This window comes from Ictalurus punctatus, chromosome 1 (genome assembly GCF_001660625.3).
Source record: "Ictalurus punctatus breed USDA103 chromosome 1, Coco_2.0, whole genome shotgun sequence".
NCBI lineage: Eukaryota > Metazoa > Chordata > Actinopteri > Siluriformes > Ictaluridae > Ictalurus > Ictalurus punctatus.
Window position 1 is genome coordinate 24328631 of NC_030416.2, and position 15135 is coordinate 24343765.

Sequence of the window (15135 nt, forward strand, 5' to 3'; positions counted from 1 at the left end):
CAGTTGGGATAAATTCACACCTTTTAATATCTGTATACCGTGTTGATATTTCTGTAAAGCTGCTTTGAGACAATGTCTATTGTAAAAAGCGCTATACAAATAAAATTGAATTGAATTGAAAACCCAAGTGTCACAGATCAATCACACTTCTAAGGTCAGTAGGCAGAGCAGGACCTTTACAATGACTGGTACAAGAGCTTTAGTTGACTATGAGCTAGCTCTTGAATTAGGGTCCAGGTTTCTCCAGTCTCGTATCACTTCTGTGCAGTTTAGCAGAGTTCTGAAGAAGAATGACTCACTTCCACTCAGACTCCTGCTGCGCATTTGCTATAAGGAGCATGGGGGAAATCACCCTGATTACAGAGTTAATGGTTAAGATCTTGTAGATTTACATTCATTAAAGAGTTATAATTGGTCTGTGTATTGTGTGAGGAGAGGCTGTAAATAAACTGATCCAAAAGTTGACTCTTCGGTCGTTAAATATTATAATTGTGAATAATTTTTTGTATAATTTTACGTGTGTGTGTGTGTGTGTGTGTGTGTGTTTTCCCAGTCTCAGACTGAGAAATACGTCATTAGGCTAGAAGGGAATCCCCAGCCTTCCTGCCTTTTGGCCTTTGGGGAAAATCGCATACATTCCATATCTTCCTGTTTGCTGGACTCTTGAGGCAGAGAAGCGTCTGATGCCATGTCCTTTTCCATTTGGCTGCAGAGATTAGGACAGTTCATTTTGTCTGTCTGATTTAAAAGGTTGTGTACTTGCCTTTTTTGCATTGTAGGCACACCTGTGTAGACATCTGGTTTGGTGTTTTGGCATTTTCCATGACAATTTCCCACATCCTTAGCAGGAAAAAAAGGGCCCGAGCACATTATCCCGGTGGTGTTCAAGCTGCACTGGCTTTATATAAAGTTCAGAATTGACTGTAATGTTCAGCTGAGGCAGGCTTAGTCCTGATGATAACTTGTAGCTTTTGGAATATTAGGAATACTTTACAGGTGCTTTTAAATCCAGATTAAAAACATGTGTATTTATCTTGGACTGTTCAGTTATTCAGTCTTTTATCTAGTTAAAAATACTTTCCTGATTTGTAGTAAGTCTTCTATCGATAGTCTAGTAATTACTGACTGTGGATTGTTTAATGTGACTTGCCATATATTATTTGATTTCACCTCCTAACTTTTTATATGTAAAGAACATTGAGATCTGGAAAGATGATGATCATTTATCATTAGTACTTGCTTACTTATAACTACAATACTGATTATGGACATAAAGAAGAGGCTGGAAAGAAACTGACCAGGTGTGTGCAGTTCACTTGGGACTCTAAACCACTCAGGATGTGCCAGAACACGTATTTTAAATTTATGAGCCGAATCATTCCTTTGGTAAAACTATTCTACCTGTGTTTAGTATTCACTGAGTGGGGAAAGTTGGTCAAAGACGGGGAGTACAGCCAGTGTCTTCATGGCCAACAGCTTGGCGTCTTCTGTGTACTTTTTCTGTTCTTTTCTCTGGATTTTGGCCTAGTTTCCTAATATCTCACACTTCTTCTTTGTACTTTTGGGCCATGCTGCTGCAGTATTTTTAAAACACCACTATCTTTTCCATTACACCCCACCCAGTCAAATCCAGCTGTGAGTACAATCATTCTCATTTGTTCTACTGCATACTCTATTATATACTTAAGAAATACAGCAATATTTGTACAGTGTTTTTCTTTTTTTTTTTCTTCTTTTTTTCTTCATTCCTCCTTCTGTTGAAATGTAGAGCATACATGTTCAAGGCTGATAGCTGAAGCATGGTCTTGAACCTGAGTTGGACAGGTTTTCATGTAATATTTTTTTTTTGTTTGTTTTTTTTGTTCTGTGTTCACATGTACGATCCATGTGGTGTTCACCAATGTGAATCATGTTTGTGGCATAAAGCATGTCGGTGAATCAGAGGGGGAAGTTTGAATCCAGGCCAATACTGATCCAGCCTTTCAAACTAGTATTGGGTTCAAAAAAGGTACTCAGTATTGGAGTGATGCATCCTACATACGTGATGTTACACAGACCCAGCTTTCACATGGGTACATACAGTATGTGCACCCATTCAGTTGTCTGCTCATTTTGGACAACTATGTGAAGATATTTGCAAATAACAATAAAGTGTGGTCAGACTGAGTTATCATATAGTATTACTGTAGTATCTGGATTGTCTATAAACCTGTTTAATTGGTCTATAAAGATAAATGGTGTGCTGCATACTGCCCTCTGCTGATTGGTTACAGCACTGGTTACACCATTCTTCAGCGCTAGGTGTAGCATCATGGCTTATAATTAAAATTGCTTAAGTGGAAAAAGAAACGTCTGTGTACGTGTATGCATGTGTTTGTGGACTGTGAGCATCTGTCTGCTCTTGACTCAGCTGAGAGCAGTCTTGGACAAAGACAGGAAGAGAGACATGGGGCCAGCTTCTGAAGAGTCAGGAAATTGTATACTTGTATGGAATCTGCCATTTTACATTTTCATGCCATTTTTTTTTTAACCCAACTGTTCTTTATAGGCAACAGTTTTGAAATCCTCTTATTGTGTTTTGAACATACAACCAAGTAATATTAACTACTAACCTGAAATTCACTTACTGTGGTTTCCTCAGAGTTGTGTATTACATAATGAAATTACACAGCCTTTGTGTCTTCAGTTTTGCCACTATGCAAAATTTTAAGTTGCCTGCAGAATTGCAGTGTCGTGAAACACGGCCAAGTATATAATCGCTATACATTACTCTGATGTTTAGCAGTAAGAGTGGATGCATTTTATTTGCACGGTACTCCCAACGCCTGCTATTGTCTTCTGCTGTGTAGTGGCTAGAGAAGGGATCTCCTGTTTCCCATTCTGGAAATCCAATTAAACCGGCTGGATCTGCTCTAGCAAGCGAGGATGTGTGTCAATGGGGCAGGGAGGAGCCAACTCAAACAAAATCATTGTTTTCCATTTATGTGGTGTAATATTTTTAGCTAAAGCTGCTACACCCTGTTTAACTTTATAGTCAGGAAGATTTCACAGTTTCCACTTTTTTTAATTTTATTTTATTTGTATGTATGTATGTATGTATGTATGTATGTATGTATGTATGTATGTATGTATATTTTTTTAAAATTTCCACATCAGAGCTCGGAGTATAGATACTAATGTAATACTGACATCCTCACAGTAAGTGGGCTGACCTTATGTGAAGATGTATTTGGCCTTATGTGTATGTATTATGGTGATGTATACTTTATGGCGTTTTGTATCCTATGTTCATGTGTAATGAATGGTACAGTGGTGCTCCGTTGCCATATCACAGATCCAAGGTCTCTGCTCTGATTTTGAGCTCAGGCTATTGTTTGTGTGGAATTTCCTCTGGGTTCTCTGGTTTCATCCCACCTCTTGTACACATGCTGGTAGGTGGATTGGCTATGCTAAGCTTCCCTAGTTTTGAATGAGTGTGTAACTGTGTGTATGGAGTCCCTGCAGAGTGCATTCCTACGACACACCTGGGCTCCGTATCCGTCGTGGCTCTGACCAGGATGAAGTGGTTCCTGAAGATGAATGAATGAGCACTGTCATGATGGGGAAAAATCTGTCAATAACATTCCAGCCTTTCAGACTAGTGTTGGTGATGGTGTATTAGATACGCAGTATTATCTGTATGACATATCTTTAAATGTGGGTACATATTAAAGTATGCAAATATAGTATGTGCACCAATTTGCATTTTTATGATCATTTCACCAACCAATTGACATGGTTAAGAGAGACACAGTTACACATATTATGCAAAATACATAGTCCTCTATTAATTGGTTAGAGGAACATTTTATCTAACATAATAAAATGGGCATGTTTTAATATTCGGTTGTGGTTTCTTTGCAGTCAGTGGTTGCACATTCCCATCATTCTATGATGATACACTGGCAGTTTCTATTAATGTCAGAGATTGTGTACAGTGAGTGTTTGTTGTCTCTTGTGAAACCCAGACACGGCTAGTCAAAAAAAAGAAAAAATTTATGGGTGGCTCAGGTGCTAGAGCGGGTTGTCCACTAATCGTAGGGTTGGCGGTTCGATTCCCGGCCCCCGTGACTCCACATACTGAAGTGTCCTTGGGCAAGACACTGAACCCAAAGTGGCTCCCGATGGTAAGTTAGCACTTTGCATGGCAGCTCTGCTGCCATTGGTGTGAGTGTGTATGTGAATGGGTGAATAAGACACAGTGTAAAGTGCTTTGGATAAAAGTACTATACAAGTACAGACCATTTAAAATTCCTTTAGAAGTATGTTTCGAGTTCTTGTCTTCAAAAGCAATGGTCTGAAATAAATGGATGGAGCTTTTCTTTTCATCCTGCTGTTACTGGCACATCATCAAGAAATAAGATTGATACAGCTCCACTACTGGCACCCAGACGTGCCAGTTCCACCATCTTGCAAATCTCGGAAATTTTGATCGGAACATCCCCCCCCCCCCCCCCCCCCCCCTTTTTTCTTGTTCCATCACTCTGGTGCTGGTTCACCTTTTGTCTCTTCTGTCCACTGGACATTCTCTCTCTGAAATTTCCATTTCATGTACTGTAATTATTTTTAACATCTTTGGCACACCTATGCATATATTCTACACAGTATAATTTGATCTGTTTTTTTTGTTCGTTTGTTTGTTTTTTAATTAAGTCGGTCATCCACTACTTTGGTGTTTGTTCTCAGTAATGTATCGAACACCTGACGTGCGCACATACGCGCGCGCTCTCTCTCGCTCTCTCTCTCTCTCTCTCTCTCTCTCTCTCTCTCTCTCTCTCTCTCTCTCTCTCTCTCTCTCACACTAACTCACTCACGCACACAATTTTGGCGATTAAAAAGTCCATGTAAACAAACAATAACATTGGCTCTATTTTGTCAGCCTCATGATTGTTGGCCAAGAACAAAACTGAGCAGCCAGTTCTCCCATGTACACTTTGATAAAACGGAAGACTCTGTATAAAAAGGCACACAGTGTCCAGCACTGTTTATAGCCATAAATTAAGGCTGGTGTTCTTCATAGGCATGTTTTTGAAATTCAGCCGATAATAACCGAAACACTGTTGCTGTGTAATTGCGTACATACTGCACTGTATGCAGCTTTCATGTCTTTCTGCTTGCAACATTTTATAATCTGTTGGAGTCCTCATGTCTAAATGCCCTAATCTCAAGCCATACATCATTCTTACATAGCATATGAGGACCGATCGCCGGTTTCTTTCTGTTTACAGTCGTGCTCTGCTCGCATTAACTGATGGGATTCGCAGGGTAATTTCGGTCCCACCGTGTATGAAAATTTAAACACGGGGCTTATGAGCTACTTTCTTCAGTGTAATCTCTGCACCGTGTTGCTTGGTAAATAAAGTGAGTACTCTTTTTGTGCTGCTGCTGCTACTGTAGTTCAGTATTCATTTCCTCACTGTAACCTGAAGACTTCTGGATTGAATGATACAAGCAGAACTGAAAGTGCACAATATGATTTTTAGAGTTAGACAGGTATGCGGTTACAGCTGTGCTTAAAGTAATGCATTGAGGGTAGGGTTATTATCCTGATGAAATCTGAAACTTTAATTGCTGTTCTTGCATTATCTCTGTTTATTATGCATGCTCATGACTAATGGCACGGCGAGTTCTTTAGGCCTGTGAAAGTGATAACCTTTACTAAATCATTGACATTCTTAGATTTTTTAGCGATTTACAATTTGATTGATTTTATATATATATATATATATATATATATATATATATATATATATATATATATATATATATATATATATATATATATATATATATATATATATATATAAATATAAAATGAGAGAGAGAGAGATTTTTAATATTAAAATCTGAGTATATTTTATCTGCATAGCCCTCTGCAGTCACTGTAGTGATATGCCAATGTTTATGTGCTGGTTAATAATTTACTTTATGGCCTTGAACACTCACAGACTCAACTCTGCACTAGCATGTTGGCAGCTTTTGAGCTCTTCATTTGCATGCATTAAATCGTCCTACGTCTCGCCATTTTTCTCGTTTTCTCACATTTTTTGAAGAAAGCAGGCTTTGTTGTAAGAGGTCATATGTCATTTTCTGAATAGATTGTGGAACTCGAGCCTTTCTGCTGCTTTGCGCTGCACTCTGAAATGTATAACTGTAAGGAAATCCCTTTAAAAGTCTTGTCTCTGAGCAGAACATGGGAGTGAATTTAGTCTGTTTATGCTGCTTATGTGATGTGTACCTGAAAGAATCTCACACACACACACACACACTGTTGGGTTGTGGGAAGGGCCACTCTAACCTGAGAAGGAGGGAGGGACTCGCTGATTCTCTAGCCCAGTAAGCCGTGACGTGCTTGAGAGACGGCAAAAAGAAGAAAGGAGGAAGAAAGTTGAAAGTAGAAAAAGGGGTACAGTGTGAAAGACAGACTTCAGTAGTTCCACACCTCTCCATCGACTGCTGAGAATGCTGGACTCGTACTACTCGGCTAAAGGTAAGAGATCATTGTGTTTGTGGCACAAGAGCAGCAATGCAGCCAGAGAAAGAGGATCAGATGTAGTAAAAGGCAGAGGCACAACAGGTGCCAGACATCAGGTGCCGTTCCAGTGAGTGGAGACGCACGAGTGTGCATGAGGGAGCAAGAAGAGAGGGGCAGTATCTGTGAGCAGTCTCCGTGCCTAATATTAACACGGTGTAAAGTCTATTGTCTAGTCAGGTTGCATCATTCAGCATTGTCTTTCAGTCAGTGTGTCGGTGCAATTTTCAGTCACTACTTCTAGAACAGTAGGAGTTAGACTTCTTGCACTCGAGAGTCTTTTTGAAGACAGCAGTCCTGATTTTTCATCTGGGAGTGACACCAGCAGTCTCCTGCTTCTTTTTCTCCCAGGTGTTTTTCACCGCCTGTTCTCATTTCCCCAAGACACAGTGAAAAATCCACTTGGCAAGATGATGCACTTTGGAAAGTTTGCATCAGAATGACTGTTTGGTTTTGCATTCTTCAAAATGATTTATTAGAATAATTATATTATTCTATCAGTTTGTGCTATTACTAATGTGTGCATGATCTGAACTGAAAAAAACATATTAGGAGTAAATAGCTGCATATTTTGAATGCAATATATTAACAAAATGGTCAACCAGTGTTGTATGGATGAATATATTTGGCCTGCATTAAAATAAAACAAGAACAAACATTGATTGTTGTTGTTAAGCAAATACTATGATTCATAGCAAAGCCCTCACAAAAAGCATTTCCTATATCTGTCAGAATGCTGACGGAACAATGCAAGCCTCATTTGCATATTGCAAACTTCTTTTAATATTAATATTATAAATAGCAATTGTGGGATAATGAAGTGTAAATTTACTTTTCAAGCCAAATTACTGTGTGTCACTCATTTTGACTGACAGTGTGTAACTCTACTATTCTGCCTGCTGTTGTGGCAGGTGTCCTTGCCCTTGACAGTAAGCTTAAGAGCCACCAAAACACCCCAAATCTAAAGATTTATCTAAATCTAACTTTACTGTTTTGGGCAGCTGGGGAGCCATAAATGAACATGCTTGACTTTCTGATGCATAGCTCCATTGCTTGTTTCTCGTATTTAGCTCTGATTTAGTGTGGGGTAAGTTTTTAGTGGATCTCGGCACTCTCTTTGCCAGTTAATTTGATAAATTATTCTTCTTTCCATGTATAGATACATTTATAAGCGAAGCAGAGATGCAAACAGAATTCAGTCTCAACTGTCTGAGGTTTCGTGCCCAAATGAGCAGCTAGAAACATTAGAGCATTATGTACATTAAATCATTTCCCATTATTTCACATCATGACACTTTCAGAAGAAAGTGGGTTTTGTTGGATAAGGGAAATAATCACGTGCAGAATAGATTAGAGGTCCAGGCTTTTTTCTCCCATTGCATCCTGAGGACTTTAGTGTTGCGTTCTGCTCCGTTCATCTATACATGCCTTTTAGCAACACTTGATGAGTAGCAATTATATATGATCTGACCTTTTGGATTTATTTTGTTCTAAAAAGGCCTTTAGTGCTGCACTCACTGGGAATTCTTCTCCAGTGCTTGCAGTCAGTGATCGAGTTCAATTTGATGACTCTCTGCATGCAGTGCCAAGAAATGTCTGTCGAGGATTTGTGTACTGCTGTGTGTGCTGTGCTGGTCAGTAAGCCCTGTGTGAATGTGGCTTTTTGCTTGTTTGCATGTTTGACACTGTTGTGTGTGAGTAGGAGTGGATGGTGGGCATATTTTGCCCAGTAGTCTCCATCTGGAGTACAGTCTGTTTTTTATCTCTGGCTGCTTGATCTCGGCCATAGAACATTTCACAGTGCTTGCACAGGCATTCAGTACACTCAGCAGTCTGTCTGCAGCCTGAACCAGCTTGTTTTCCAGTTTCTATCATAGCTACAGACAGCAGTCTTTGTTTAAAAGTAACAGACATTTACGAGCTATTCTGCTTTGAAGCATCTTGTTTTTCAACCAGAGTTTAGAACATTGGCGTATCAGTATCTGGTAGGATGCATCATTCGATCTGTTTTTAATCCTGCACAAAAAAGATGTCATGCAGTGGAACTTTTCAGGTGTGTAATTGCTCACCCTCAGAATCTAGTGGATCAGACGTTTTAAACACTACTAATTCTGAGTGATTATCATTATAAACCTTGCCCAATGCTCTTAGGGGTATGTACTGTACAGTGGGGCTTGAAATTTTCTGTATGTCTGCGTAAATATTACCAAAACGTAATTAGATGTCGGACAGATTGTGCACAACTGGAGGAAATTAAAGACTGTCATTACCCTCCCCAGGAGTGGGGACTAACAAAGATCACTCCAAGAGCAAGACATGTAATAGTCTGTGAGGTCACAAAGGAACCCAGGGTAACTTCTAAGCAACTAATAAGGCCTCTGTCAATTTGGCTTATGTTAATGAGTCCACTATCAAGAGAAGACTGAACAACAATGGTGTGCATGGCAAGGTTGCAAGGAGAAAGCCACTGCTCTCTAAAAAGAACATTGCTGCCCATTTGTAATTTGCTAAAGATCACGTGGACAAGCCAGAAGGCTATTGGAAAAATGCTTCGTGGCTTGATAAGACCAAAATAGAACTTTCTGGTTTAAATGAGAGGTTATGTTTGGCGAAAAGAAAACACTACATTCCAGCATAAGAACCTTCTCATATGTGAAACATGGTGGTGGTATCATGGTTTGGGACTGTTTTGCTGCATGTGGTTCAGGACAATTTGCCATCACTGATGGAACAATGAATTCTGAGTTCTACAGGAGTATGTCAGGACATCTGTCTGTGAACTGAATTTCAAAAGAAAGTGGGTCATGCAGCAAGACAATGACCCTATGCACACAAGTAGTTCTACCAAAGAATGGTTAAAGAAGAATAAAGTTAGTGTTTTGGTAATGGCCTATTCAATGTCCTGACCTTAATCGAATAGAAATGTTGTGGAAGGACCTGAAGCAAGCAGTTCATGTGAGGAAACCCACCAACATCCTAGAGTTGAAGCTGTTCTGTAATGAAGAACGGGCGAAAATTCCTCCAATCCGATGTGCTGGACCGATCAACAGTTACCGGAAATGTTTAGTTGCAGTTATTGCTGCACAAGAGGGTCATACCAGATGCTGAAAGCAAATGTTCACATAATTTTGCCACTCACAGATATGTAATATTGGATCTTTTTCCTCAATAAATAAATCACCCAAGTTTAATATTTTTGTCTAATTTGTTTAATTGGGTTCTCTTTATCGACTTTTAGAACTTGTGTGAAATCTGAGGTTGTTTTAGGTCATGTTTATGTAGAAATATAGAAAATTCAAAGAGTTGAACAAACTTTCAAGTACCACTGTATATAAAATTATTTTTGTCTTCTGTGTGACTGACCTCGCAGACCTTCTACTCTACTTTGATCTTGATGATTCCTCTGCTGTAATAGGACACATTTGTGGTAAATTTAGACAGTTCTGAGATCATCTTTTGGATTTTGATCAGCAGTAAAATAGGGGTGTTATGCATAGACTGAAAAAGGATCTCAAAGGGGCTTGCAATTCTTACTTGAAAATAAGTACTGTTTCTGGGGTCATGATCTTATTGAATGATCCATCTACAGCAAAGACTTCTAGCAGAGACGGTCAGATTTTAACGGTCCTGTTCCTTGTGTAATACATGATATCACTTGATATCGTCTTCACATGAGCCCCTGAACCTCTAGCCTCAAGTGCCCATTCTGTTCTGAACATTAATTTAAATCAGCAATTTCAAGCTTTATTTCTGAATTTCAGGAAATATATGCAATTATATCTGCCCTCTGCCATTTGAACTTCCATGATGTACTCAATCAGCTGGTACAAGTCTTTAGTGACAATCAAGTATTTAGTGATAAACACTTGAGTATAAACCGTGAAGTGCGGCAGCGTATTTGGAAATGGTCTTGTGCTTCCATCTGGATTGATGTCCTCTTTTGCTCTGAAACAAAAACGGATTTATGTGCAACAATCATGGGATTTAAAGGACTTGCTTTTGTGATGCTGATCTTTTGAATGTGTTGTATTCAAAAGTTATAAACCAAGTTATTCTAATCACTGTTTATCCTGAAAATCATAAGTATTAACTTTTATCCCCGACATGATATTTTAAAGAAAGGAACATGATCTTGGCCTTTTTAACGGTTACAGTTGACAGACGTCAGCGTTCCTACTTTGAATCACAGTTACAATTTTTATTTATGTATTTATTTTTTAGATTTTCAAAAAAGTATAAAAACACCGACTAGTAGACGGCTCATGGTGGACAAGAGACCAAGATATGATATTAAAAAAGATGTGCTCTAAAACAGATTGCATAGCAGTTAGTAAATTTATGATTAGAGGATGAACATTTAAATTATATTAAAAGTTTTTCAGTATAATGTCAAACAAGTCTGAGAAGAGTGGCAATTTGGGAAAGCCATAAGTGTAGCAAAGAACCCTGAGGAGATGGCCATAAAAGTAAAATTAATAAATAAAACCCCACAATTAAAAAAAATAATAATAATAATAAAGACCAACAGAATTAGTCATGGTTTATTGATCAAGTACACTACTGTGTGGGTATGTGTGTATATACAAAGAATTTTACTCTGTTGTTTAGCTCTTTTTGTGCTTCTAGGCATTACACATTATAAGATAACATGGACAAGGTCATAGACAACACTGGTAATATAGCACATGTTTACTATTAAAAAGGGGATATTATATACAACTTTTGCACTGTAATTTAAAAGAAGGATACAGTTACAATCAATTATTCAACCCCGATTACAAATCAAGCTTATTGTGATAATTTACAGACAATGAATGCTTCAAGTGGTTTCCCCAAATTCAACTGAAAATGCAATGATCTCTCCAGTTTCAAAATTATTCAACCCCTTCATGGCAAGCATCTTTAGTAGAGCACCATTTTACTGTTATGACCTGCTGCAAATGAGATGCAGAGCTTCTGGATTCTGAGGAATCTTCTCACATTTCTTATGAGCAATGGCCTCCAGTTCAGTAATATTCTTGGGTTTGTGTGCTGAAACTGCTGTCTTCAAATCCCACCAGAGATTTTCTATGGGGTTCAAGTCAGGTGACTGTGAAGGCCCTGTAGAATCTTCCAGGATTTCTGCAACCAAGCCTTGGTGGAATTTGAGATATTCTTGGGATCATTGTCCCATTGGAAGGTCCAATGGCGCCCAAGTTTCAGCTTGCTAACAGACGGCATGACGTCTTCTCCTAGTATTTCCTGATACTTCAATGAATCCATCTTGCCTTCCACACGCTGCAGGTTTCCAGTGCCAGAGAATGCAAAGCAGCCCCAGAGCATCACTGAGCCACCACCATGCTTGACTGTGGATAATGTTCTTTCTTCATTCTTCTTCCTCCAGACATACCGCTAATCCATCCTGCCAAAACCTTCCAGTTTTGTTTCATTGCTCCACAGAACAGAAACCCAAAACTTTTGTGGCTTATTATTACAGACTTCTCTTGGCTTTTGGGTCAGTAGTGTTGTACGTCTTGGAGTTCTGGCATGGAGACCTTCTGCATTTCGTACGCGCCTTACTGTGCTCACCAAAACCTCAGTGCCTGTTGTCACCAACTCAAGGGTTTTTGTCAACCTGCCTTATCAATGCAGCCACTGATGGTTTTCTTTTCCTGCCCTGTCCATGTATTTCATGTGCTCAAGCACACCTGGTGCAACCAATGAAGGCCCTTAATTAGTTTAGCATCAGGTATGCTTGAGGCAACACCCGTTTTGCATATTTGTGCTGTTGAGGGATTCTATTCAGGGGGTTGAAACTGGAGAAGTCATTATGTTGCATTTTCAGTTGAATTTGGGGAAACCACTTGAAGCATTTGTTGTGTTGAACTATTTCAATTACTTTTTGCTTGATTTGTTCATTGCAAACAGCTGAAAGTCTGTACATTTTGACAATAAACCTGATTTGCAATAGTGGTTGAATAATTTTGATTGCAACTGTATCTTACATACATTTGGCCATATAGTGTAGGTTGAGGCGCATCATTTCTTGAATTGTAGAGACTCAATTTCCAAAAAAAATCCCCCAAACTTTTATTCCAAAGGAGGGGGGGGGGGCCTTTCTATGATGACATTAGCTCTTTTTAATAGACCAGTGTCAGATGGAAGGATCAAATTCAGTAAGTGTTGTACAGAATAAGAGAACTTGAAACTGTCATGTTAAATGTTAAATCATCTCATGTTCAGCAGATGGCACTGTTTGCTAATCTGTCCCCTCCAAAAGATATTTTCTGCTGCTCTCTGTTACATGAAAGCTTTAAATTTGTGTCCTTATTTCCTCTCACACCCAATTCTTTAGCTAGTAGTTCACTTTGTAAACCCCTATGAAAATTGTGAGTTGTGGAACTCTGAACTAAAATTGATGGAATTGTTTGTGTTTTTCTATTTTGCAGGTAAGTTCATGTTCCTCCATACCATTTCGCTGTACTAAAGTTGTGACCCTCCAAGGTTAGCAGACCTCTCCACCAGCTTTACAAGGACATAAGATAATCCTTATAAACTCTGGCATACAGAAGCACTCACACCTATTTTATATGTTCTGTTATTAATATTCTGTCTCTGAAATCCCGTTTTCATGTGTTTTCCAACATCGCTTTGTACATCGATGCATTTTTTAAAAAATATATTTGAACGAAGGAGAAAGGCATTTGCAGATGTTTGAGGAGTCTCTGATCTGCTAGCCAGACTTTTCACAATAAAGTGAGATTAGAATAGGAACATTACTGAAGGCATGGTAAGTCATCTGGAAGAAATTCTCTGAGGGAAGCATGTGAACAGAACATGTCTCAGAATATTCTAGAAGAGATTATTGCTCTTACACAAAGTTTAGACATGTACATACATGATAAAGGCATAAATCATGTTGACAGCACCCCCGAGGAGAGACTTGAAAGGGATTTCGACTTGTTCCTTTCTGGTACACGTTGGTAGCCATGCAGTAATTATCTCAGACTCAGTTGCCAATCAACTAGAGGTTATTAGTTTTGGCCTGCTTTCTGAAACATACGATTTTTTTTTTTTTTTTTTTTGCTGTATCTACCTCCACTAGCCTTTTAACATAAAGCTTGTTTCGACTGAGGAGTCATGGTCATTGGCGTGGTGTTGATTTTGAAAAAAATCAGTTACACAGAAGTGTCTCACTGATAAACCACATAAGATGTAACACTTTTTTTTAAAAATTTTTTTATTTTTTTTTTTCCCTAAGATCCTGTATGAACACTTGTCACAAACCACATCACTGTATATTTCTTCATGCAAGTGACACTAGGGTGGAGAGTGCTAGATTTCTCTGTGGAAGCTGAGCCTAACAGAACAAGCTCTGTTTAGTGATAAAAAGAGATAATTAGTGGAATCTTGAAAATGCAGGGCTAGGTTGAAATCTCCTACTTTATGAGCTGTTCATCCTTTATTATGGGTGAGGTTTTGGCATGATTCAGTTTTGGCATGATTCAGTTTGGAAGCTTTTTACTGACCTGCATGCAAATCTCTGCTGTAATCTTCGAGAATGAGAATGCAAAAGACATGGCCCTATTTGACATTTTAGCATATATAATAAATAGAGAAATTATATTATTTAAAAAAAAAATAAAAAATTAGAGGAACATTTGAATATTATCCAGTAAACCCTTAAGGGTGTGGCAATTCTGAGGAAGTACTGGATGTGCCTGCGGATAAATTGTCTAATGTTTATCCAATGTTTATGGAAATCTTATCGACATTGTTGGTTTAAGACTGCTGCCGGTAGTAGTTTAATGCACCACGTCTGCAACCATTGCCTGCGATGGGTGTGTTTGTTCACTGTGAGACACAAATTCTACAGAAATACAGCAGGACTGGTAACCCTGATAATCATTGAGCTCTTAACACATTAATGCTTTAATGGGTTCACATTAGTTACAGGGTTTTTGCAGGTCCTTAAAAAGGCTTAAATGTCTTAAGTTCCTTAATGTAAAAATAAGGCCTTAATTAGCATTAAAATGTGCTAAATTCACACTTCAAAGGTATTAATGTAATGGAAGCAACACTGTAAAGGAGATTTAGATGTTATTTTGGCTCATTGCTGTTTGAGATGGTAAAGCCATGTGACTGTGTTACACTGTGTGTGTGTGCGTGTGTGTGTGTGTGTGTGTGTGTGTGTGTGTGAGAGAGCGGCTTGATCCACAGTAAACGCCGCTCCACACCAACTTCATCTCTCTGTGCTGTGAGAAGCTTATAACCTGCATTTATACACAACACGTGCCAGATTCACTTTGGGTTTTCGTTAATGTAATCTTTATTATTATTATTATTATTATTATTATTATTATTCAGTGCAATAGTAATATTACAACATACCAAAGGGGTATGTGTGTGTGTGTGTGTATGTAAACACTACCTGTTGCATTACCCTGGCAATAAATTGCAAAAAAAACCCTGTAAACACTGCTGCAAGGGGGTTTCTAATACAGTTGCTGAGGGAGTGATGGTACATGTGACATCTTTTTCTCTTCTGACTGCTGTAATCCATCTCAATCTCCCCCCATCCCCCC

The 15135-nt window shown here is 38.7% G+C and overlaps 1 protein-coding gene across 9 annotated transcripts in view; it reads left to right on the plus strand.

Moving 5' to 3' along the window:
* plecb (plectin b) overlaps nt 1–15135 on the plus strand; it is a 121913-nt gene that overhangs the window by 37280 nt on the left and 69498 nt on the right. For 2 of the 9 annotated variants that reach the window (XM_053683151.1, XM_053683152.1), the window contains exon 1: nt 6220–6529. The exons of the other annotated variants lie outside the window; for them this stretch is intronic. In XM_053683151.1, the coding sequence (XP_053539126.1) occupies nt 6502–6529 (28 nt within the window). In that variant the 5' untranslated portion in view covers nt 6220–6501. Of the gene's footprint in view, nt 1–6219; nt 6530–15135 lie in introns of those variants that run through there. 9 annotated transcript variants of the gene reach the window in all.